The 25,209-nt window shown below is 50.8% G+C and overlaps 1 protein-coding gene across 2 annotated transcripts in view; it reads left to right on the plus strand.

Moving 5' to 3' along the window:
• The window catches only part of AACS (acetoacetyl-CoA synthetase), an 80,217-nt gene that overhangs the window by 35,249 nt on the left and 19,759 nt on the right, over positions 1-25,209 (plus strand). For both annotated transcript variants that reach the window (XM_003276260.4, XM_012510106.2), the window contains exons 6-10: positions 3,582-3,696; positions 3,909-3,990; positions 7,698-7,845; positions 15,027-15,107; positions 19,260-19,384. In XM_003276260.4, coding sequence (XP_003276308.1) covers positions 3,582-3,696; positions 3,909-3,990; positions 7,698-7,845; positions 15,027-15,107; positions 19,260-19,384 — 551 coding nt within the window. The remainder of the gene's footprint in view (positions 1-3,581; positions 3,697-3,908; positions 3,991-7,697; positions 7,846-15,026; positions 15,108-19,259; positions 19,385-25,209) is intronic.

A 25,209-nucleotide genomic window follows, 5' to 3' on the forward strand; every position in this document is an offset into this window, starting at 1 on the left:
TATTAAACATTGTTTTCTGGCTCATGAATCTTTTATTCTGTAGTCAAGTGTGATTTCTAATTTTGAGAGGCCACATGCTTCAGCTTAGTCATTTGCAATATGAGGGTGATAAGGGCACCCATGTCCAAGGTTATTCTGAGCAGTAAATGAGCGAATATCGGTCCAGTGCTTAGGGCAGCACCTGACACACAGTAAGTGTTCTGCAAGGGGCAGCTGGAAATGTTAGGTTTCCTTGTTTGTTTGTTTGTTTGAGATGGAGTCTCGCTCTATCAACTAGGCCGCATGATCTCAGCTCACTGCAACCTCTACCTCCCCAGCTCAAGCGATTCTCCTGCCTCAGCCTCCCGAGTAGCTGGGATTATAGGCATGGGCCACCGTGTCTGGCTAATTTTTGTATTTTTAGTAGAGACGGGGTTTCTCAATTTTTGTTAGGCTGGTCTCAAACTCCTGACCTCAAGTGATCTGCCCGCCTCGGCCTCCCAAAGTGCTGGGATTACAGGCGTGAGCCACTGTGCCCGGCTGAAATGTTAGTTTTTTTCTTGATCAGATTTTTCAAGAAGCTTACTTTTATTTTATTTTAAGACAGGGTCTTTCTCTGTTGCCCAGGCTGGAGTACAGTGGTGCGAACATAGTTCACTGCAGCCTCGAGCTCCTGGGCTTAAGTAATCCTCCCCACTCAGCCTCCCGCATAGCTGGGATTACAGGTGCCCTGCTAATTCAATAAAAAAATTTTTTTGTAGCTGTCCAAGCTCGTCTCCCAAAGTGTTGGGATTACAGGCGCGAGCCACCATGCCTGCTAAGAAGCTTATGTTATTGGTTGTTTTGGAAAAATGATTTTTGGTTTTGTTGGTCAAGTCCATCATTAGTTTTTCCTTATGGCTTTAATTCCTTCTCTTTTTCTTTCCCTGGCTACCTAATTTTGAGTGTAGTTTACTGAAAACATTGGAAATGGAAAACAATAACATTTGCAATTGTTTTCCTGTTGTGTTTCTGATAGATCGTATGTTCCGGGGAGTGGGAACCCTGTCTGTCTGGTTCCCTGGCATGGTGCCTGGCACCTAGCACATGGAATAAACAAATGCTTTCTACTCCCTACTCTTCTCTGTTAATTCAGCTTCTAGTTTGGGAAATCGGACAGTGTTGAGTAAACTCTCAGTCCTAGAACTCTTAGCACAGAGATTCTCAAATTTTATCACACCTCAGGATCATCTGGACGGCTGGTGAGAACAGATTGCTGGGTGCCCTACAGAGTTTCCGATTCATTAGGTCTGGGGCTCCAGGTGAGGCCAACTGGCTGCCCGGGGGACCGACCACACTTTGAGCTGCCCAGCCTCCCTCCCCCAACACTCTGCCCCTTAGAGTCCCGCGGAGTCAGCGCTTCTGCTTCCCTGCTAAGAGTCACCTGGGAGTTCTGAAAACAAATGCCCCGCCGCTCCTGACCCGTTAATTAGTTATCCTAATGAGCTTAATTAACTTAATAGTCCCACCGCAGGTGGTGCTACCAGGCAGCCAGGGTGGAGAGCCCTGTCCTGTGAAGTCCTTACTCAGAGGTTCTGGGGCCACTGTATGTGCCCTGGGGGTAGCCCCAGGTGTTGGTCTTGAACTGCTTGCATCAGGCTCATGTGCGAGGGAATAGCAGCCATCTGGGCGATGCCTACCCATGTTTGCAGATGGCAGTCTCTTAACACAGTGTAACCTTGAGGATGGCTAGGAGGGAAGTGAATAGAAGCCTTGTCTGAGAGTGCTTTAATCTGTTACTAACATTAATAGTCTGTTAATAATTAATAATCTGGATTAACACTCAGGGAGTGTCAGTGAATGTTATGAGTTCCAAGAACAAGCCCATGCCTGCATGGGAGGAATCCCCTGTTTCAGGAAAGCAATGCCCCTGGCTGGACTGCAGACTGCACGTGCAGTACAGACCAGAGACATGGGTGTGGCGATCCTGCCTTTTAAGATGGGGCTTGTTGGCCGGGCGCGGTGGCTCAAGCCTGTAATCCCAGCACTTTGGGAGGCTGAGGCGGGCGGATCACGAGGTCAGGAGATCGAGACCATCCTGGCTAACACGGTGAAACCCCGTCTCTACTAAAAATACAAAAAATTAGCCGGGCGTGTTGGCGGGCGCCTGTAGTCCCAGCTACTCGGGAGGCTGAGGCAGGAGAATGGCGTGAACCCCGGGAGGCGGAGCATGCAGTGAGCCGAGATCGCGCCACTGCACTCCAGCCTGGGGGACAGAGCAAGACTCCGTCTCAAAAAAAAAAAAAAAAAAAAAAAAAAAGATAGGGCTTGTTAACTAGTGTATGCACGTGTAGGCTTATGCCATTGGTTGGCATAAATGCACTGCTTGGAGGATTCAGGTTCCTCTTTAATTGAAGATTCCGAGAACCAAAATATGGGGCCACTTTGCTGGTGGGCCATGTTTGCTTTGCTGTTGTGGCCTCTTTGGAAGATGAATCTTCTTTTGTATACACTAGCGGAGCTGTGCTAACAGGCTCTTTCTGTAAAGTGGGGAATCTTTTTGGTAGTGCAAACACACACTCTATACTCTTCCTATTTCAGTGTATGTCTGTAAATACTTCTGGTATTTCTTGATGTTGATGCCTTCCTTGGCATGGTGGTTGTTCTCAGATATAAGTTGTGCTTTGATCAACTTTTTTTTTTTTTTTTTTTTTTTTGTCTGTCGCCCAGGGTGGAGTGCAGTGGCGCTGTCTTGGTTCACTGCAAGCTCCGCCTCCCGGGTTCAAGCGATTCTCCTGCCTTAGCCTCCCGAGTAGCTGGGACTACAGGTGCACACCACCATGCCTGGGTAATTTTTGTATTTTTAGTAGAGATGGGGTTTCACCTTGTTGGTCAGGCTGGTCTTGAACTCCTAACCTCATGATCCGCCCACCTTGGCCTCCCAAAGTGCTGGGATTACAGGCATGAGCCACCATGCCTGCCTTTTTTTTTTTTTTTTTTTTAAAATAACAAAGAACAGAATCTCCCTCTGTTGCCCAGGCTGGAGTGCAATGGCACGATCTTGGCTCACTGCAGCCTCCGCCTCTTAGGTTCAAGCGATTCTCCTGCCTCAGCCTCCGAAGTAGCTGGGGCCACAGGCATGTGCCACCATGCCTGGCTAATTTTTGTATTTTTAGTAGAGATGGGGTTTCACCATATTGGCCAGCTGGTCTTGAATTCCTGACCTCAAGTGATCCACCTGCCTCGGCCTCTCAAAGTACTTGGATTACAGGTGTGAGCCAGCGTGCCTGGCCTCATCGACTTTCTTTATTGGCTACGGGTGCTGGGGACACAGGGACCTGGTCATGCACTGATGATGTTGCCCTTTCTCTCCTGTGAAATGCAGTGGTCCTGTTGGCTACTGAAGGTTTTTGCCGTTTTGTTTTTTTAGAGACAGGGTCTCACTCGTGCCCAGACTGGAATGCAGTGGTGCAAGCATAGCTCACTCCAACCTTGAACTCCTGGGCTCAAGCAATCCTCCCACCTCAGCCTCCAGAGTAGCTGGGACTATAGGCATCCATCACCATGCCTGCTGGTTTTTGCCTTTTGGATGATCAATGATGAGTTTTTCCTCCTGCTTTCAGGGTGTGCTGGACCGGTTTTCTCAAATTCAGCCAAAGCTCATCTTCTCTGTGGAGGCTGTTGTCTATAATGGCAAAGAGCATAACCACATGGAAAAGCTGCAGCAGGTGGTTAAAGGTGTGTGGCCCTTCTAGCTCCCAGCCGGCATGGCTGGGTGTGTGTGTGGGTACATAAGCGTCTACCAGGAGTCAACCTGGGTAGTCTCTGCCCCAAATTGTGTTATATTCTCTGCCCCAGATTGTGTTACATTTTGTGGAAAAAAAAAAAAAAAGCAGCAGCCAAGCATCTTTGTCCTGTAACCTTGTGTTTTCTCCTCTTGCTCCTTCCAGGCCTACCAGACTTGAAGAAAGTGGTGGTGATTCCTTACGTGTCCTCCAGAGAGAACATAGACCTTTCAAAGATTCCAAACAGGTAATGTACCGCATTCTGACCCTCAGGTCCGTGTGGAACCCACTGGAGCTCCTGCGGGGAAGTAGGCCTCTGGATCTTCCACTTGGGGTCACTCAGAGAATTTTAGAAGTGGAGGAGGTTTTAGTTAAAAGCATTTGTAGATAAGGCACCTGAGGCCCCAGAGCGAATCCCCCAAGGCCACATAGTGAATGAGTGGCGGAAGAGAGATGGTCCCAGGAACCCTCACTCTTCCGATCTGGTGTTCCTTGTGTAGGGGGCTCTGATGGGGCCAAGCCCAACTTCCCAGATTGGCCACAGAAATTCTGCATTGGAAATCATGTGTACATGTATGTGCACATGTGGGTGCATGTGCTGCACACACGTGCACACGATGCAGGCACACATCTACATGTGTACACATACATGTGCATTTATACATGTGCATATGCGCACAGGTGCACATGCACATCAGCAAACACGTGCATGTCCCAGAAGGTGAAAAATACATATACGAGTCGTATATGTATTTTTCACCTTCTGGGACATGCACGTGTTTGCTGATGACATCTTCCTTGGCTTTTCTGACATTTATAAGAGAATAAACCGCATGTTTTGTGTACCAAATAGAATTGTAAGACTCTTAATTTTGAATAGAGATTAAGGAAATGGATTCTGGTTTAGTCAAAGTCGAATTTATCCCAAAGTTCTTGGAGTTACCTTCCTTTAATTTTTCTTGAAACAGTTGTGGGGAGAGGGTTCTGAGCTCAGGCGTTTACCCCCGCGGGGTAAGCTTTCCCTTGAGCCTTGGGTCTGGGCCACTGGAGGGCGCCTCGTACGCGGCTCCTTGAGGCCTGGTGAGGAGGGGCTGTGTAGACATGGCAGGGTGTCTTCATACCAGCCACAGGGACCAGAGGTGGAAGAGCGGAGGAGATGGCAGAGACCTTTTTGTTCCAGCAAGCGGTAGTTGGTGCATGGCTTATTACCGTCTGTCAGGGTGTTCTCAGGGGCACCACAAGGTACAAATCATGTGTCCTGTCCTCCTGGAGTTGCAGTCTAGTTGGAGAGGTGAGACCCACCTGCAGGGAGGATGAGCTGTGACCACTAGGAGTGGGAAGGACAGGATGTGCCCAGGAGTTGACAGCAGGGCCTGGTTGCTTCTCTGTAGGATCTGGGGAGGTGGCATCTGGGGGTGGCTTTGAGGTATAAGTAGGATCTGGGGACAGCTGTGTGTGCAGGGCACATTCCGGAGCCTGGAGGGTGCTGCAGGCAAAGTGGTGGCTTGGCGAGGGCCATGGTCTCCAGATGCGACTTGTCAGGTTCAGCTCTCAGCTGTGTGACCCTGTGCAAGTAACCTCTCTGAGACTTGTGTCTCCATCTGTAAAATGAAGATGGGCTGGTACCTGTATTAGGTCGTTCTTGCCTTGCTATAAAGAAATACCTGAGACTGGGTAATTTATAAGAAAAGAGGTTTAATTGGCTCATGGTTCTACAGGCTGCGTGAGAGGCCTGGTGCCGGCATCTGCTTCTGGGGAGGCTGTATGGAGCTTGTGATTATGGCGGAAGGGAAGTGGAGAGGGCACTTTACATGGAAAGCAGGAGTGGAGGGGGTCAGGGGGCGGGGTGCCACACACTTTTCAATGACCAGGTCTCGTGTGAACTCAGAGTGAGAACCCACTCATCACCAAGGGGATGGTCCGTGCCATTCACGAGGAATCCACCCTCGTGATGCAAACACCTCCCACCAGGCCCCACCTGCAGATTGGGGATTACATTTCCACACGAGATGAGGGTGGGGACAAACATCCACACTCTTATCAGCACCGTCCTCTCAGGCTGGCTGGGAGGATTAAATAAGCCGCTGCTCTGCAAAGCGTGCACAGTCAGCTTTCAGTGATCCTGGCCTGTCATTGTGCGGCTGCGGTGGGCTCTGTCGCCTGAAGCACCTGAGTCAGGATGGGCAGATCCTTCACAGGCAGGCCCAGGTGCCTGTCCCTGTGGACTGTGGGACCCTGCCGACCTTAATAAATTACAACCAGGTGCCAGAGCGCTGGCTTTATTTCATGCAACCTCGGATTTAGTGTCCCAGGTGTATGGATGGAGGCCATGATGCATGGAGGCTAGGAGGAAAACCAGACAGGGTTTACCAGCCCCCTGGTTGGCCCTGCTTTTATTTTTTCTGAATAATATTCATCAGCAGTTGATATAAAATGAGGGCATCCAGCAGACTCGTGTTAGCCACTTCATTTAGCCCGACACCCCAGGGGCTGGACTCCCACTGCAGTCCATCCTTTGACTGTGGATGCCACAGATAAAGCAGAAACGGGTCCATGCCCATCTGTGGAGAATTGACAGGGCCGAGGGAGCCACCCTGTGGGCTTTTCATTCTTAGAAGGGCTTTAACAAAGGGAATCATTATGTACTGTGATTTATGGGCCATTTAACAGAAAAGGCTTTTCTCTGTGTGAAGTATCTGATTAGATCCGGCACTTTATAATGGGATTCTTACAGGAGGTAGAGGTGGGACGGGGTTTTCATTGGCTGTAAAGTTCCACAGTGAATAGTTCTCCTGACATGCTGGAGCAGACGGCTTTGTTTGTTTCTTGCTTAGAGTTGAATTATTTTGGATGCCCTTTTTAAACTGCCGTGTCTTCCCCAGGAGAAACCTTTATCTTTAAGGATGCCTTCTCATGCAAGACAGCAAAATTCTTCATTTTAGTCTGTATGGCATTTGTATTTCAGAGTAATTATCCCTAGCAAATGGCTGCAGGCTGCATTTAACTGATTCCCACCTCCTTCCCTGAGAGAAAGTCCATTTGTCAATTGAGTATAGGGCCAATGTTTTGAGATGGATGTTGCTGCTGATCTCAAAATAGAAAACCACCTTTTCCCAAGATGGCTTGTGGCTTCTGCGGCTGTTTCTAGTGCAGAAAACAAATCTCCTGTTTGTGTCGCCCCTTTGGTGGTTCTTGGCCACCTACAACAATGCTGCCTGTCAGCTTTGGGGGTAAGCCTAGGCACACTTCCTGGGTGACAGTCAATAGCTGCGATTAATTTTATTTGTTCTTGCACAGATATTTGTATCTTGCTATTGTAAACCTCAGGATCTAGTAAGTTAGTGATAACACACGATATTTGCTGAGCGGTTCTCTGTCATTGAGCTGTGGTTCAGGAAATTGGCCCCACATCTGTAGGAAGGGCTCATTAATCTAGCATCTCCTCCTCTCCCTTCTCCATGGGGGAAGCATCTTACTTCAGACCCACTTGGTGAGTGCTTCCTTTTGGGCAATCATTGGAAACAAAGCATTTGCTAATCAGGTGATCAATAGCAAACAAAGGACATGGGCTCAGAAGACTTCAAGGCCATTTCCAAAGCCTCCTTCAGCAGTGTTGGTACACACATGGCTTGTTCATTGTAAGTGATCCTTCTCCATGGTGGTTATGAAAACACTTAAAAGATTCTCTAGAAGACAGCCCTTGGCCCTGTCAGCAGTGCTGATTAAGCAACTTGAAACCTTCAGTCTTTCAATGAGTTTTCCTTCAATTAGCTTGAATCTCTGAGATCTGACTGTCTCCCCTGGTCCCAGAAAGTTTCCAAATCAGGCCACCATCCCCCTGGAATCCTGGCTTTTCTGGGGTAGAAACAGAGGGAAGTGCACGGGTGGAATCAGCGAGTCTGGTCCAGCATTCTGGGACATTCATGGTGTGTTTCCCTGCGTTTCGGCCCACAGTGTGTTTCTGGATGACTTTCTTGCCACCGGCACCAGCGAGCAGGCCCCGCAGCTGGAGTTCGAGCAGCTGCCCTTCAGCCACCCACTGTTCATCATGTTCTCATCGGGCACCACGGGTGCACCCAAGTGCATGGTGCATTCCGCTGGGGTAGGTCTCTGGGGAAGGCTCTGCAGGGCCTCCCGTTGTCTGTTTGCTTCAACAGGGCCTCCCAGCTGTTGATGGCAGTGTTGGAGTTGTCAAACTGCACCCCATCCCCAGAGAGTCCAACGTGCAGCTTCTCTCCAAGTGGGGTGCTGCATGGAAATCCGGCACTGGGTCCAGGGCAGGGGAGTGCTGCCACTTCAAAGGCTGGGATGGCACCTACCACCATGGTGATAGGCTTGGAGGTCACTGTACAGCGCAGTGTGCCTTGGGGGTAGGGGGTGCGCTGGCTGAACCAGCTACATTCACCCTGCAGGTCCGGACCACCTGGCGGATTGTGAACTCAATAGGTGGGCCCTGCCAGCATTTTAAAAAGAACGAATCAGAATAGACAAGAATAGATAATATTAGCACAGTGCCAGACGCAATGGCCCACACCTATAACCCCAGCACTTTGGGAACCTGAGGCAGGCAGATTGCTTTGAGCCCAGGAGTTTGAGACCAGCCTGGCCAATATAGCAAAACCCCATTTCTACTAAAAAATACAAAAATTAACTGGACGTGGTGGCACATGCCTGTAGTCTGAGCTACTCGGGAGGCTGAAGCGGGACAATTGCCTGAACCCAGGAGGCAGAGGTTGCAGTGAGCTGAGATCATGCCACTGCACTCCACCTGGCAACAGAGCCAGACCCTGTCTCAAAAAATAAAAATAAAATAAAGTATTAGCACAGAATAGGCTCATAAGAGGTATGGGTGTTGTTCTGTGAAGCTGTCATTACATGGAGTGGAATGTGTGCATGTGCTGGGGGCGTTGTAAAACTTACGTCTGACCGTGGGTTGTGGTAAAATATTTGAAAGCCACTGGTTAGGTTATTAGAAGGCTAAGTTACTAGGTTATTAGGTTATTATTAGAGTCTAATTAACTGAGAAAGAGCCTACCCATGCTGTGAGTCTGTTAGGGCTGCCATAACAAAATACCACAGGCCATGTGGAACACCAAGGTGCCGCACGGTTGCTCTTGTCTGAGGCCTCTCTCCTTGGCCACCTTCTTGCTGTGTCCTCGTGTGATCTTTCACATGACATCCCTGGTGTCTCTGTATGTGTCCAAGCTTCTTCTCCTAAGGACCCCAGTCAGATTGGATCTGGGCCTGCTTTGACAGCTCATTTAAACTCCATCACCTTTTAAAGGCCCATTTAGTCACAATCTGAGATACTGGGGATTAGGGCTTCAACATACGAATTTTGGGGGTACACAGTTCAGCCCATGACGCATGCTTTTAATTTTTCTTATTTCACCGAAAGTCTAACTTTATTAAAGCACCTGAAATAATATGTTACTATTATGCAATAGAATGTATACGTATAGGTTAGTGACTTTTAACCTTTTATTTTATTTTATTTTATTTTGAGATGGAGTCTTGATCTGTCACCCAGACTGGAGTGCAGTGGTGTAATCTTGGCTCACTGCAACTTCTGCCTCCTGGGCTTAAGCAGTCCTCCCCCCTCGGTCTCCCATGTAGCTGGGATTATAGGCATGTGCCACTATGCCCTACTGTTTTTGTTTGTTTGTTTGTTTTGTATTTTTGTGGCTTTTTTTTTTTTTTTTTTTAGAGACCGGGTTTTGCCACGTTACCCAGGCTGGACTCAAACCCCTAGGCTCATGTATTCCACCTGCCTTGGCCTCCCAAAGTGCTGGGATTACAGATGTGAGCCACCATGCTCAACCAAACCTTTTATTTTTGAAAAAAATAAAATACCTAGAGAACCTCTAGAAAAGCTGCAAGAATAGTAAGCTCCATGGTACCCTTCAGCTGGATTCTTCCATTGCGAACATTCTGTCTTTAATATTTTCAACGTCCTTTTTTTGGTTTTGTTTTGAGATAGTTTCTCACTTTGTTGTACAGGCTGGAGTACAGGTGGTGTGATCATGGCTCACTGCAACCTCTACCTCCTGGGCCCAAGCGATCCTCCCACCTCAGTCTTCCAAGTACCTAGGACTACAGGCACGTGCTACTTTTTTGTTTTTGTAGAGATGGGGTTTTGCTATGTTCCCCAGGCTGGTCATGAACTCATGGGCTCTCACCTTGGCCTCCTGAGTGCTGGAATTACAGGCATGAGCCACTGTGCCTGATGTCAACATCCATTTTTAACATGTCCTAAAAGCCACTTACGCCTTCTTTCTCTCTCAGCGTATATACACACGTTGTTATTTTGCTTTTTGTTGAACCAGTTGAGAGTATGTTGGAGCCACAATGATCTTTCACTCTTTAATATTTCAGCACATATCTCCCAAGAACAAGAGCATTCTCTTACAGAAGAGTGTGTAGCGCGCTCATCAAATTCAGGAAGGTTGGCGTTGGTGCAGTGCCACCCCCTCATCTACGGTCCACATTCAGGTCGCCAGTTTCCCAGTAGTGTCCTAGCAGCTCGGGCGGTGGCACGTCAGTCGTCAGGTCTCGTGCATGTCTGGAGCAGCTCCTCGGGCTTCTTCGTCTTTCGTGACACTGACATTTTCGAAGCGCCCAGGCTCCTGGTTTGGCAGAATGGCTGTGTTTGGGTCTGCCTGGTGTCTCCTCGTGGTTAGGTCCAGGTGATGCAGCTTTGGTGGGAACACGCTGGAAATGATGTTGTGTTCTTCTCCGTGCATCTATCGGGGGGGATACAACGTTAGTGTATTTCATTTCTGTGATTTCACTAGGCCACTCTTCAGAAATGAAATGCCTGGGTCAATGTGGTGCTTTGCTTTTTTTTTTTTTTTTTAATTGAGATGGAGTCCTGGCACTGTCACCTGGGCTGGAGTGCAGTGGCGCAATCTTGGCTTACTGCAACCTCTGCCTCCCGGGTTCAAGCGATTCTCCTACCTCAGCCTCCTGAGTAGCTGGGATTAAAGGCGCCCACCACCACGGCTGGCTAAGTTTTTTTTTTTTTTGTATTTTTAATAGAGATGGGGTTTCACTAGGTTGGCCAGGCTGGTCTCCAACTCCTGACCTCGTGATCCGCCCTCCTTGGCCTCCCGAAATGCTGGGATTACAGGCGTGAGCCATCACACCCAGCTGAATGTAGTGCTTTTCTAATAACTGCTATCACATCTCACTTCCTCTGATCCTCCTCTGCCCCTGGCCTTGATAAGAGAGCTTCTTCCTGACTCGGCCGAATCCTTACCTTGCACTCAGACTTCTGGGCCAGTCTGTGGGAGTCAGGATGCTTGCTCCACGCCGTGGCTCTCGCCCTCACGCTGCTCTAGGCTCTCCTCTGGGCCAGCTCTTCAGCTCTCCCCATAGCTCATTTCCCCATTTCCCTCTCAGTTGGCTCAGCCCATAGGGAGGAGAAAAATCCACCGTATCTTGGTCAAACCTTCTGATCACCACTTTTCCCCCCAAACTCAGAAGAAGAGAATTCTCCAAGTGGAGAAACCTTTGCTTGATAAGACAGTGGCATTTGAAAAGGAAATATACAAGTTCCCTTATTCTAGCTCATTTAGCTTTTACAGATGTTCCCTCTACCTAGAAGCAGTTTGAATCCCTTCCATAAAAAGGAAACATTTACATTGGAATCATTTGAAAGCCCTATTAGGCTTTTTACAGAGTATTTTCATCAGAATGTGGAAAGGAGTCAGTGTGGTTTCATCATCACCTAGATCTGGATTCACTGAAGGTCTTGTTGCAGGCTGTGAAATAGATCCGAAGGTTCAAGAGCCTGTCCACGCACAGCAGGTTAATTCTCAAGAAACCCGGGGGTGGGAGCGAGGGGCTGAGGTCAGTGGTGGGGGGCAAAGGCCTTATTTCTAGCAGTTACACTGGCTCAACCAAGTTGCCTCTTTGCAGGCAGTGAGCTGTCCTGTTGCTCAAATCATCTGATTTTATGAAAGCCAGTCGGGGTGTGTTCACAGACTAAGGTGTAGTTGGAATCACATTTTCCCTGTGAAAGGTCAGCCCTGGTGTACCTGGGTGTAGGTCTGTTAATGAGCCACCGAGATGAGCATTTTTAGAAATCTTGCAGACAAGGGTCGGGGCGGGGGCAGGTGTATGTGGCCAAACAAGACATTTTAGGAAAAATGGAAATGTGTAACTGTACTTTTATTTTTAGTGCTCTTTGCATACTGCATGTCATTTTTTAAGGGGAGCATACAAATGTATTAGATATAATATAGCTTGCTCATAAAATGGTCATGCCTGGTATATTTAGAGTGTGGAAAAATCAGGAAAAATTATATGTACTCCATCTTCACTGGGCTCTTGCATCTCTGGAGAAGTGACTAAGCATCTTGCTCGTTTTCTAGAGTTATCTTGACCACAAACTTGAAAACAGTGAGGCAACACAGGCCAGAGTCCTAGGGCTGCTCATAATCGTCCCGATTTAGTGGGGTGGGGTTCTGTTACTGGTTTGTTGGTTTGCGTTTCCTAAGTCTGTGAAAGGTGTCAGAAAGTGGCTCCCCTTTCTCTTCCTTTACATGAAATTACTCTCCTGCGCTGAGACCCAGGAAACTGTTTACGCTGCCTTACCCTCAGGGAAAGCATTCAGACTTGACCATAAATATTTAAGAATTAAGGGAAAAACGATGGATGTAACTAGTTAAGATTCACACAGAGAAATTCTTGAGAGAGGAGGAGGGCCCATCGTTTGTTTTGTGCCATCTGAGAGAATGAGGCTAATGAACCACTGAACGAAGGTGGGCTTGTAGCTCCGCTGTGCTCTCAGCAGACCATGTGAGTGAAGCTGTAGAGTTAAGTGCTGATTTTAAGTGAAAAAGAAAGTGGGAGAGGGATTTGCCACAGGCTCCTAGAATCAGAGTTCCCTGTCCTTTAAGTGGATTCGTGGAAAGATTTAGTTCATGGAGACAGTTCCTGAAAAGTTCGTCACCCCCAAATTATTGCCTACCCACTGTGCAGGAGAACAGATTGTCATGTAACTTTCTAAGAAGCTTTTGAGTGCCTGGGGAAGGGAAGGGGAGGCTGTCTCTTGACCATGACTTGGGGATTCTTGTTAAACTGCACCCTGCAGCTCAGCTTCCAGAGCCTGGAGGCAGCCTTGGGGGACTGCAGAAAAGGGCAGTGTATTAGTCTGTTTTTATGCTGCTGATAAAGACATATTGAGGGCTGGGCGTGGTGTCTCACCCTTGTAATCCCAGAATTTTGGGAGGCCAAGGTGGACAGATCATGAGGTCAAGAGATCGAGACCAGCCTGGCCAACATGGTGAAACCCCGTCTCTACTGAAACTAAAAAAATTAGCTGGGCGTGGTGGTGTGCACCTGTAGTCCCAGCTACTTGGGAGGCTGAGGCAGGAGAATCGCTTGAACCTGGGAGGTGGAGGTTGCAGTGAGCCGAGATCGCACCACTGCACTCCAGCCTGGTGACAGAGCGAGACTCTGTCAAAAAAAAAAAAAAAAAAAAAAAAAAAAAAAAAGACGTACTGAGACTGGGCAATTTACAAAAGAAAGGTTTAATGGACTTAACAGTTCTATGTGGCTGGGGAGGCCTCACAATCATGGCAGAAGGCAAGGAGGAGCAAGTCACATCTTACATGGATGGCAGCAGGCAAAGAGAGAATGAGAATCAAATGAAATGGGTTTCCCCTTAAACCATCTGATCTCATGAGACTTATTCGCTACCATGAGAATAGGATGGGAGAAACTGCCCCCGTGATTCAATTACCTCCCACCTTGTCCCTCCCACAACATGTGGGGATTATGGGAATACAATTCAAGATGAGATTTGGATGGGGACATGGAGCCAAACCATGTCAGGCAGTGTCTGCCCGTCTGCCTGGCAGTCTCTGGAGGCTTCACTTGCTGCTGTTTGTGGGTTAGGTGGTGGTTGCCTGTTTGAGATGGACTCTGGAATAAGAATTGTGGCTCCTGAATGGGAGCCTGTGTTGGATAGGATTGTTCCTGGTGAGCTCTTAAAGGGGATCATCTCCTGCAACTGGCTTTTGGAAGCTTTTCCCTTGGGTATGATGAGGGCCTTCATGGCTGGGGTTTAATACACAAGTCCTTGCTTCAGCCCTCTAGGCCCTCCACAACCAGGAGCACCCATGTCATGAGGCAGAGGCTCACATTGGTGGACCAGACTGAAGGGCAGTGGTCACTGAAGGAGCAGCATCACTGTCTTTCCTCAGGATCTTGTACGAGATCCATTGGAAAGATAGGAAAACCGAGGCTGGGAGCGTGGATTGACGGGTGCAGGGGCCACTGGCTCTGCTCTCTGGGTTGTGCCTGGCGATGGGAAGCTTCCTCTCCTCCCTGCCCCTGCTGGACATACAGAGTTGCTTGGAACAAGTGTGTTCTGGGCAGTGAAAGATTATATAGTTGTAAACAGACATGAGGGAGCTCCTGGCATGCCAAGGAAGATCTCCCAGGTGTGCTGTTAGGTGGGAAAGGCAAAGTGCAGGACACTGTGTCACAATGAACAAAATGGCATTAATAACTATGTGCTGGCATCAGCAAGAAAGACATTCACAGGCAACTGCTAGGACTGGCTGCCTCTGGGGAGAACTGGGTACAGGACAGGGAGAGAAGATGGATTTTCCTAGTATCTGCTTCAGAGTTCTGGACCGTGCAAATATATTGCCTATTAAGCACCAAAATTAAAAGGTAATAGGGCATAGTGGGTGGGAGGGAGCGGGCCTGCTTGGGTGTTTTAGCCAGAAGCAGGGTCTTGTGCTGTCCCCTCAGCTGAGGCATTCCTGAAATCCGATCTCGAACGTGAGTCCCAGCTACAGTCTTGCTCCGTTGCCGGTGCCCCACTCTCACCACGTCCCCCTCACCCCCCTGTTCCCTGTCCCCCATGAGGCTGGGCTAGCACCCGTCCTGGAGGGTTAGGCCCTGGTCTTTTGCCCGTTGACTCTCTTCTCAGGGTCACTTCTCTTCTGCCTGAAGATGGTGGGCCTCCGTGGTGCCCTTGATGTCCTGGGCACCGAGAGCTCGAGGGCAGACCGGAGTGTCAGGGTTTTCCTCTCCAGACTACAAGCCACGCTCAGCTCTCGGGGCAGAGGGACATGGTCCATGGCTCATCACATGGAGATCCATTGGAGGGGGGGAGCCTCCAAAGTCTGCTTCTCCCAGGAAAGAAAATGGGGATCTGCTGGGGCTTCTTCCTGGCAGCATCTGAGCAGCACGTGGACCAGGTACCAGGTTCCTGGTACTGTATGCCTAACAGAGAGCACCCGCTCCCCCGTGTCTCCCCTGCAGGGCACCCTCATCCAGCATCTGAAGGAGCACCTGCTGCACGGCAACATGACCAGCAGTGACATCCTCCTGTGCTACACCACGGTAAGGGCTTGCCCGGGTGCTGGCCTGTGCTTCACCGTGATAAGGGCTTCCCAAGGTGCTGGTCTATGCTATACCACAGTAGGGGCTTCCCCGGGCGCCGGCCCATGGCACGTGGTAATGTGTCTGGAATTGGTGGGTTCTTGGTCTCACTGACTTCAAGAATGAAGCAGCGGACCCTCGCGGTGAGTGTTACAGCTCTTAAGGTGGCGCATCTGGAGTTGTTCGTTCCTTCTGATGTTCGGATGTGTTCGGAGTTTCTTCCTTCTGGTGGGTTCGTGGTCTCGCTGGCTCAGGAGTGAAGCTGCAGACCTTCGCGGTGAGTTTTACAGCTCTTAAGGCAGCGCGTCTGGAGTTGTTCGTTCCTCCCGGTGGGCTCGTGGTCTCGCTGGCTTCAGGAGTGAAGCTGCAGACCTTCGCGGTGAGTGTTACAGCTCATAAAAGCAGCATGGACCCAAAGAGTGAGCAGTAGCAAGATCTATTGCAAAGAGTGAAAGAACAAAGCTTCCACAGTGTGGAAGGGGACCCGAGCGGGTTGCCGCTGCTGGCCCGGGCAGCGTGCTTTTATTCTATCTGGCCCCACCCACGTCCTGCTGATTGGTAGAGCCGAGTGGTCTGTTTTGACAGGGTGCTGATTGGTGTGTTTACAATCCCTGAGCTAGACATAAAGGTTCTCCACGTCCCCATCAGATCAGTTAGATACAGAGTATGGACACAAAGGTTCTCCAGGGCCCCACCAGAGCAGCTAGATACAGAGTGTTGATTGGTACACTCACAAACCCTGAGCTAGGCACAGGGTGCTGATTGGTGTGTTTGCAAACCTTGAGCTAGATACAGAGTACCGACTGGTGTATTTACGATCCTTGAGCTAGACATAAAGGTTCTCCAAGGCCCCACCAGAGCAGCTAGATGCAGAGTGTCGATTGGTGCATTCACAGACCCTCAGCTAGACACAGGGTGCTGATTGGTGTATTTACAATCCCTGAGCTAGACATAAAGGTTCTCCACATCTCCACCAGACTCAGGAGCCCAGTGGGCTTCACCCAGTGGATCCTGCGTCGGGGCTGCAGGTGGAGCTGCCTGCCAGTCCCGTGCCGTGTGCTCGCACTCCTGAGCCCTTGGGTGGTCGATGGGACTGGGTGCCGTGGAGCAGGGGGTGGCGCTCGTCGGGGAGGCTCAGGCCGCACAGGAGCCCATGGAGGGGGTGGGAGGCTCAGGCATGGCGGGCTGCAGGTCCTGAGCCCTGCCCCGTGGGAAGGCAGCTAAGGCCCGGTGAGAAATTGAGCGCAGCGCCGGTGGGCTGGCACTGCTGGGGGACCCAGTACACCCTCCGCAGCCACTGGCCCGGGTGCTAAGCCCGTCATTGCCCGGTGCCGGCAGGGCTGGCCGGCTGCTCTGAGTGAGGGGCCCGCCAAGCCCACGCCCACCCGGAACTCCAGCTGGCCCGCAAGCGCTGCGCGCAGCCCCGCTGCCCGCTCGCGCCTCTCCTTCTACACCTTCCCGCAAGCTGAGGGAGCCGGCTCCCGCCTTGGCCAGCCCAGAAAGGGGCTCCCACGTGCAGCGGTGGGCTGAAGGGCTCCTCAAGTGCCGCCAAAGTGGGAGCCCAGGCAGAGGAGGTGCTGAGAGCGAGCGAGGGCTGTGAGGACTGCCAGCACGCTGTCACCTCTCAGTAAGGGCTTCCTGGGCACCGGCCCATGACACATGCTAAGGGCTTCCCCTGGCGCCGGCCGTGCTGCGCCCCGGTAAGGGCTTACCTGGGGCGCTGCCTGTGCTGCTCTGTGGTGAGGGCTTCCCCAGCGCACAGTGTCGAGTTGGGTCCCCTCCTCCGCCCACCCTGCCTCAGCAGCGTAGAGTCCATTCCCTGAAACCAGAACTCAACTCAAGGTGTTGGAGGCCTTCCTGCCCTTGCTGAGCACTGACAGACAGAAGGTTAGGACAAGTTAAAGGAAGTGTATTTTACCCAGAGGAGGAGAACTCAAAACATCAAGAGCTTCCACAATGATCTAGCTACAGGTCCTGGGTGGTGCTTCTGTGCTGAGTTTTTTTTTTTTTTTTTTTTTTTTTTTGAGAGGAAGTCTAGCTGTGTCACCCAGGCTGGAGTGCAGTGACTTGATCTTGGCTCACTGCAACCTCCACCTCCTGGGTTCAAGCTATTCTTCTGCCTCAGCCTCCTGAGTAGCTGGGACTACAGGTGTGCGCCACCACGCCTGGCTAATTTTTTGTATTTTTAGTAGAGTTGGGGTTTCACCATGTTGAGCAGGCTGGTCTTGAACTCCTGACCTTGTGATCCGCCCGCCTCAGCCTCCCAAAGTGCTGGGATTACAGGTGTGAGCCACTGCGCCCGGCCTCCCCACCTGGGTTCTAACAGCAGCCTTGGTGGCAGTTGTTTCATGTCCTGCAGCCCTGGGCCCAGCCTATACTGTGACCCACCCTCCCTCGCTTCCTTCCCCTTCCTTTCCCTCCCTTCCCCTCCCTACCTCTCCCTTCCTTTCCCATTTTCCCTTTGCCTTTTGTCCCCCTTTTTCCCTTTGCCTTTCTTGTTTTCTTTTGACAGTCTCACTGTTGCTCAAGGTAGAGTGCAATGGTGATCATGGCTCAGTGCAGCCTCAAACTCCTGGGCTCAAGTGATCCTCCCACCTCAGCCTCCACCATGCCTGGCTAATTAAAAAAATTTTTTTTCTGGAGGCCAGGCACAGTGGCTCACGCCTGTAATCCCAACACTTTGGGAGGATGAGGTAGGTGGATCACTTGAGGTCAGGAGTTCGGGACCAGCCTGGCCAACATGGAAAAACCCTGTCTCTATTAAAAAAACAAAAAAGTTAGCTAGGTGTGGTGGTGGGCACCTGTAATCCTAGCTACTTGGGAAGCTGGGGTGAGAGGATCACTTGAACCCAGGAGGTGAGCCACGATTGTGCCACTGCACTCCAGCCTAGGTGACAGAGTGAGATTCCGTCTCAAAAAAAAAAAAAAAAAAAAATTGTTTTTCCATAGAGACCAGGTCTCACTGTGTTACCTACCTAGGCCCGTCTCAACCTCCTGAGCTGAAGTGATCTTCCCACCTTGCCCTCCAAAATGCTGGGATTACAGGTGTGAGCCACCAGGCCTTGACTCAACTTTTAGCAGCTTTGTTGGACAATGAGGTGGCCAGGAATGCTATGCTGCTCGGGGCTTCCAGGCACTGGTTTCCTCTTTGTTGAGAAAGCAGCTCAATGGACAGGTGTGGTGGCTCATGCCTGTAATCCCAGCACTTCGTGAGGCTGAGGCAGGAGGATCCCTTGAGGCCAGGAGTTCAAGACTAGCCTGGACAACAAAGTGAGACCTCATCTACAAAAAATAAAAAAATTAGCTGGGCGTGGTGGCTCACATCTGTGGTTCCGGCTACATGGGAGGCTGAGGCAGGAGGATCACTTGAGGTTAGGAGGTCGAGGCTGCAGTGAGCTCTGATTGTGCCATGGCACTCCAGCCTTGGGTGACAGAGTGAGACCTTGTCTCAGGGGAAAAAAAAAAAAAAAGAAGAAGAAAGCAACTCAACTAAATGGAGACCTTTGGCTGTGTCCTTGTGCCCTCTGCCTTTGTGCATGGGAAGTAGGTGTGGGTGGGCCTTCCAGGGGACGTTGGTTTTGGGTCACTGTAGCCCGCATGATTTGGGGACGGCACTAGGCTGTGGTGGATGGGAGGCAGGTTCCCGACACCATTCATCATGGATGAACAATGTCTTGGGGATGGTTCCGTGTCAGTCCAGACCTCATTCTGTTTCATGGCTGCGCAATGGCTGCCGTCATGCTGCTGGGGGTCAGGTGCTGTTGGGAATGCCTCATGTGGGTTCAGTGACTGTGTAGGAGTGTCAGTAGCAAGTGTGCACTTCCTGTGGCCTTGCTCGTGTCGATAACACCTACATTGCTTCGTCTCTGTCACCAGCAAGGGTGCAACAGATGTTCTGTGACGCGTCTTCATGCACATGTGTGAATATGTCTGTGCGATTCACTCTCAGATGTGCAGTTGCTGGGCCAGAGTGTCCTGCATTTGAAATGGGCAGTTAGCGCCAACCTGTGACTCCATCTTAGGTGGTTTCTCAGGGACACGGGAAGCTGAGGGGGCAGTGCTCGGGGGAGCTGCCTAGCACCCGCTGAAGCCGCACCCCTCCTATCTTTGCAGGCCGGCTGGATGATGTGGAACTGGATGGTGTCCATTCTGGCCACAGGAGCGGCCATAGTCTTGTACGATGGCTCCCCCCTGGTGCCCACGCCCAACGTGCTCTGGGACCTGGTTGACAGGATAGGGTAGGTACCAAGATGCCATGCTCAAAGCAAGGGACAGGCAGCACCAGGAAGGCTCCTTGGGATCAGATGCAGAGCCGTGCCTGCCTTCTACCATGGTCGGGGCGCCTCCGGCATGCTCTGCCTTTGTGGACGCCTCCTCTCCAAGAGGAGGGCATGGGAGGTGCCAGAAGCAGAAGGTGAAGAGGGAGGGACACCAAGGGCCAGGGCTCTTCCCTCCAGAGTGAGGGCTGAGAAAAATCCTACAGGCAGCATGCGATCTCATTTCTTTTAAGAATCTATTTCTATTTTTAAGATTATTTTTTAGTAAAAATTGTATCATAAGGCACGCGGCATGGTATTTTGCGGTGTATACACATAGTGAAATGAGTACGGCAGTCAGGCAGATTCGCATTTGCATCTCCTCTCAGTTACCTGTTTGTTTTTAGCAAGGAGAGCACCTGAAATGGACTCTCTTAGCAAAGTTCCAGCGCTTATTACATAGTACGGCATTGTCAGCTGCAGTCATCGTACTGTGCATTCATCTTGTTTCTCTAGTTGTGGCATTTCCCAGCAAAAGGAGGAAAACTGAGGGTCGCTTAGAGTCCTGTTTCACACAGGTTCTGCAGACTCAGGAGTGAGATTGTATTCATCCATTTTCCTACTGCTATGAAGAAATGCCTAACAGTGGGTAATTTATAAAGAAAAAGAGGTTGAATGGACTCAGAGTTTCACATGACTGGGGAGGCCTCACAATCATGATGGAAAGTGAATGAGGAGCAAAGGCACGTCTTACCTGGCAACAGGCAAGAGAGCGTGTGCAGGAGAACTGTCCTTTATAAAACCATCGGATCTTGTGAGACTTTTTCACTGTGGAGAGAACAGCTCGGGAAAAACCTGCCCCCATGATTCAGTTACCTCCCACTGGGTCCCTCCTACGACACATAGGAATTATAGGAGCTACAGTTAAAGATGAGATTTGGGTGGGGACAGCTAAAACATATCAGAGATGAAGTGAGGTGAAGGCTGAATGCACAGGGGAGGTGTGTGGATAAGTTCATGAGGGGTGGGTGCAGAACCTGTGACTGGGGGACTGCGTTGCATTTGGATTTTCTGCCACCTTTCTCCTGAGCCCATTGGCAGGAGGAGAGCCCTGTTTGTCCCTAGCCGTCCCCAGGGGCTGGCGGCCACCTGTCTTCTAGGGTCTTCCTCACCTCATCATAACTGCACTGAGTGCTTCCTGGGGCCCCTGGAGGTGGTCACTTCTTTCCTGTGGCCCTGGCTGGATGGTAGACAGGAATTCCATGAGCAGAGGCGGGAGCCAGTTAGGAGAGACACATTGGGTACCCTCCTGGTGCCTGAGAATTCTGCAAATGGGGATAGGTGTAGTGGTCCCTGCCCGCCCCCCCTCCCCGCCCCGACCCCAACTCCTTCTCATCATCATCATTAGAAGGCATCATGAGATCCAGTCTCGTCAGCACTTTGCTGATGAATTAATCACAACTGGCTGGCGTGTTCTGGCCACTGTGGTCTTGGTCACCCTTGGCCTAATGACAGTGTTTCCAGAGATAAGAATATAGAAGTTGCCAGAGCTCCAGGGGCCCAGAAACAACCATGCTCTGAAATGTCCTAATTACATCGAATCTGTTCATGGGGGGATCAGGAGCCACTCATGTTTTTAAATCCTTGGCCATTAAACATTTTAAATATAACTTGGCCTGGGTAATATTTAAATCCTGACATTTGGCTCACAATCTTAGTGAGGAAGGCTATTTCCTAATGAGATTGTTTCCAGCAAAAGGTTAATCAAATCCCCGGGAACTTCAGATGGCTTTAGAATCTTTACCCTTTTACCCTTAAGCCAGGCTCCACGTGGAGGAACTTCTATTGGTGTGTTGGGGAGGCAGGCACTGGGTCGGGGGTTACTGGAGGAGGGGTGGAGAGGGAAATGTACATCAGTGGGGCCCGGTGCTAATGAGATCCAGCGATGAAGCGTCCCAGGGCGACCCTGCTCTGTGTGTGCATGGGTGTGAGTCTGCGTGTGTGCACAAAAGTGTATGTGAAAGTGTGTGTGCGCGTGCATGGAGCGTGATCATGTGAAAGGGAGCATGGGAGTGCGTATGTGCATGAGTATGTGCACATACATGTGTGAGTGCAAGTGAGTGCATGGATGTGTGTGCGTGTATAGGTGTCGGATGTGTGCGCGTGTGCATGCAGCTGTGAATGTTTGCTGTACATGTGGGTGCATGTGTGCCTTGTGTATGTGTGCATGTGCCTGTGTACACGCGTACATGTGCGAGTGTTCACAGCACGGTGGCTGGTTCCGTGCCATAATCACGGGCCCTGGGTTGGCCAGAGCACTGAGGCTGACTGAGGTGTGGTCGTGCTGTTGCAGGGCTCCCTCTGGGTGTGGCCTTCGCCCCTCTGGGAGAGCGTCCTGTGCAGTTTGGTGAGGCAGGTGTAACTTGGCACCCGGGCAGGGGCTGCGGGTGAGGGGCTCTCGGAAGGATGCAGGCTTTAAACCACTGCACTGGTCGCCACCAGCAGTGAGAGGGAGTGGGTGCTGGGTGGGGCAGGACACTTCAGCTCAGTTCTGTCCACCTCCTGGAAACTGAATATTGTGCAACAGTTGAAAGCAGTTATGGCAAACCCTGTTTTGTGGCAAGAGGCGTGTGGGACAGGCAGAGTCCTCGTGATGCTGTCTCAGTTCCTCTGATTAAAACCCATGTCTGTTAGTAAATGTGGGGTGAGATCTCTGTTGATTACCAGCATGTCAGCTCCCAGCCTTATTGACACATTCGATCAAAGAGCCTTTATTTTGTAGGCACAGACAAGATAATTTTAAAAGATGAATTTTCTTCTTCACGGGGGTGTGTTTCTGGGTTCTAGTGAGGGGACTATTCTGGATAGAATTAGGGCCAGGACCCCGGGGACTTTGTCCAGTTTGTTAGTAGCGGGGCAGGTGTGGATGTTGTCTAGGTTGCCCGGTTTTGCCCGTCTCTGAATGGGGCCATTGTCTAAGATGGTTCTAGAGGGCAGGGGCCTCGCGGGCGAGCAGGCTTGTCCTTCTAAGGAAGTGCATGGGTTGGGTAGCACTTTGCCGGGATCTGCACCCCGTCTGTGCTGGACTACGTGCTCTGAGCCAAGCTCCCTGCTGGGTCCTGGGGGCCACACAGCAGTGACCAGGGGCCAGCACGCTCTGTCCTCATGGGGCTGGCACTGGGAGGGGGAAGGTAAGGAAAAGAGACCAACCTCAGGCTCTGAGGAGTGCTGTCAGAGACCTGGGGTCAGGGAGTCCTCGAGAGGTCTTGGCATTTGGGCTGAGGCCGAAAGGTTCAGGAACTCCTTTTGCAGGACGGGAGATGTGTTCTTCAGGCAGAGGGAACCGTGAGGAGATGGGCCTAAGATCCATGTGTTGTGGAAGCTGGAAGGGACCTCCTGTGGCCTGAGTGTGAAGGGCTGATGCGGGGCTGGGGGCAGGAGCAGGGGTCAGAGGGGTGGGGACTTTTGGGGCTGCTTGGAGGGTGAGTTTTTCCCTGAGTGGAATGGAACAGCAGTGGACACTGAATCAGGAGAACACTGATCTGGTTCATGTTATTAAAAGGGCAGTGTTGTAGGCCAGGCGTGGTGGCTCACGCCTGTAATCCCAGCACTTTGGGAGGCTGAGGTGGGCGGATCACCGTGTCAGGAGTTCGAGACCAGCCTGGCCAACATAGCGAAACCGCATCTCTACTAAAAATACAAAAAATACAAAAATTAGACAGGTGTGATGGCGCAGGCCTGTAATCTCAGCTACTTGGGAGGCTGAGGCAGGAGGATTACTTGAACCCTGGAGGCAGATGTTGCAGTGAGCTGAGATCGCCCCACTGTACTCCAGCCTGAGTGACACAGAGAGACTCCAACTCAAAAAAAAAAAAAAAAAAAAAAGGCAGTGTAGCACCTGAGTGAAGAGAGCATTGCCGGGGCAGGGGTAGGGGCAGAAGCTGAGAGACTGAGGTTGCTGGAGCCCACAGGCACAGTGGCGACCCTGGAGGGGCTGCCTGTGGGCTGATCCACACTTGGCTCCGCACAGGGCTCTGGGCAGTCGCAGGCACCAGGTCCCAACGGTTTAGGGCCCTGAGACTGTCTCATGCTTTGGTGCAGCGACCCCTACAGTACTGGCTAGAAATAAGATGTGGCATGAGTGCCCGCAGGTGGGCTTCTGTGCTTCCAAGAGCTGAATGGTGTTGCATTTCCTAACTGTCTTACGTGCACCCTGGAGATAGATGGAGGACTTTGCCGCGTCTTCAGACAAGCAGGGCTGTGACTCACAGGCCGGAGAGCACCACCTCTGAGTGCTGGCGGAGCCTCACCAAGATCAGGGTTTGCAGAGTCTTGCCTGCACTTAGATGCGCTTTAGAACCACAGAAAGCCTTCAAGTTTTCTGTGGGTGGGCAGTGGGGGGATTGCACAAAACCCATGTGTTGTTTGGGCGTGGCTGTTGATTGGAGAGCTTTGTACCTGTAGCTGGAGGAGGTCACTGATGCTCAGGGCCGGGTGATCACCATTAGAGTCATGAGGTCTCCATCCTCTGTTAGTGATACTTGCAAAGGAAGTGACACCTTAATCCTTGGCTATGAAGTTGAAGTAGTTAATCAAACTCTGAGTTTATGAAAGAAGCATGGGGGACGGTGGGAGGAGCTAGTTTCCCTCCCCCAAAACTCCAGCCATCTCTAGGGTACAGTGGTGGCTTTGTTGGTGGCAGGGTGGGTCTGGGGAAGTAAGAGAACGAAGGTGTGGGAGGTGGAAGGACCATGGTAACCTGCCTCCTTGCATGGAGGGAGACCCACCCTGCCATTGCCTTAGCCACGCCCAGCTCAGCCAGCCCTGAATTCCGGGATGTTCTGTGCCATGTTGCCTCGTGGCTTCAGACAGCAAGTGCCATGACAGTCTTCCCTGGCATGAGTCTCTCCACCGAATGTGCAGGACTGAGGTTCTACTGCCCAGTGACCCAGAAGAGTCTGAATCTCACAGCCTCCTCTAGGCCCCGAAGAGAACAGTGTTCTTTAGTTGGACCGACTGAGTTTACATGTGAAGGGCCGCCTGGCTGGAGGAAAAGCTGAGGAAGGAAATAGCATATTAGACAGGGCTGCCCTTGAAAATGCAGTGATGTATATTCAGCAGCTTGTGTCGTTCTGTGAGCACAAATGCATAGAACGGTGGATTCTGAACGTTCAAGAAGAGCTGCACTTTTCTAAGTTTCAAAAAAACGTGAACTTGTTTAAGAAAAGGGGATGGGTGGAGAGTTTCAAGTATGGCACATGTATTAACAAAGAAAGAATTCTCCCAGCACTTTGGGAGGCCAAAGCAGGAGGATCACTTGAGCCCAGGAGTTCAAGACCAGCCTGGCAACATAGCAAGACCCTGTCTCTCAGCTGGGCGTGGTGGCATACACCGGTAGCTCTAGCTGCCTGGGAGGCTGAGGTGGGAAAATCACTTGGTCCCAGGAGTTGGAGACTGCAGTGAGCTGTGATTGCACCACTGCATTCCAGCTTGGGGCAACAGAAGGAGACCCTGTCTAAAAAAATGATAATAGTAATTCTGTAGCCCTCTCTTCATTGGTGAGTGAATGTGTGAGGATGGAATTTGAGGGGACTTGATTTTATGGCCTCCTTTGGTCCCCCAAGATACAATACTCTGCAGTTGGGAAGATAATGGGTTCGGGTGAGCGACTGTTTTATATGAAGCCTTGCGGTAAAGGGAGCTGGCCCTGCATGCTGGAATCGGCGTAAAGAGCAGTCAGTCAGGTGCACCTGTGAGCAAGGCAGGTGCCGTGACTCAGACTTGAGTAAACAGAAAGTATGAGTTCA

Source organism: Nomascus leucogenys, chromosome 10, assembly GCF_006542625.1.
Source record: "Nomascus leucogenys isolate Asia chromosome 10, Asia_NLE_v1, whole genome shotgun sequence".
Taxonomy (NCBI): Eukaryota; Metazoa; Chordata; class Mammalia; order Primates; family Hylobatidae; genus Nomascus; species Nomascus leucogenys.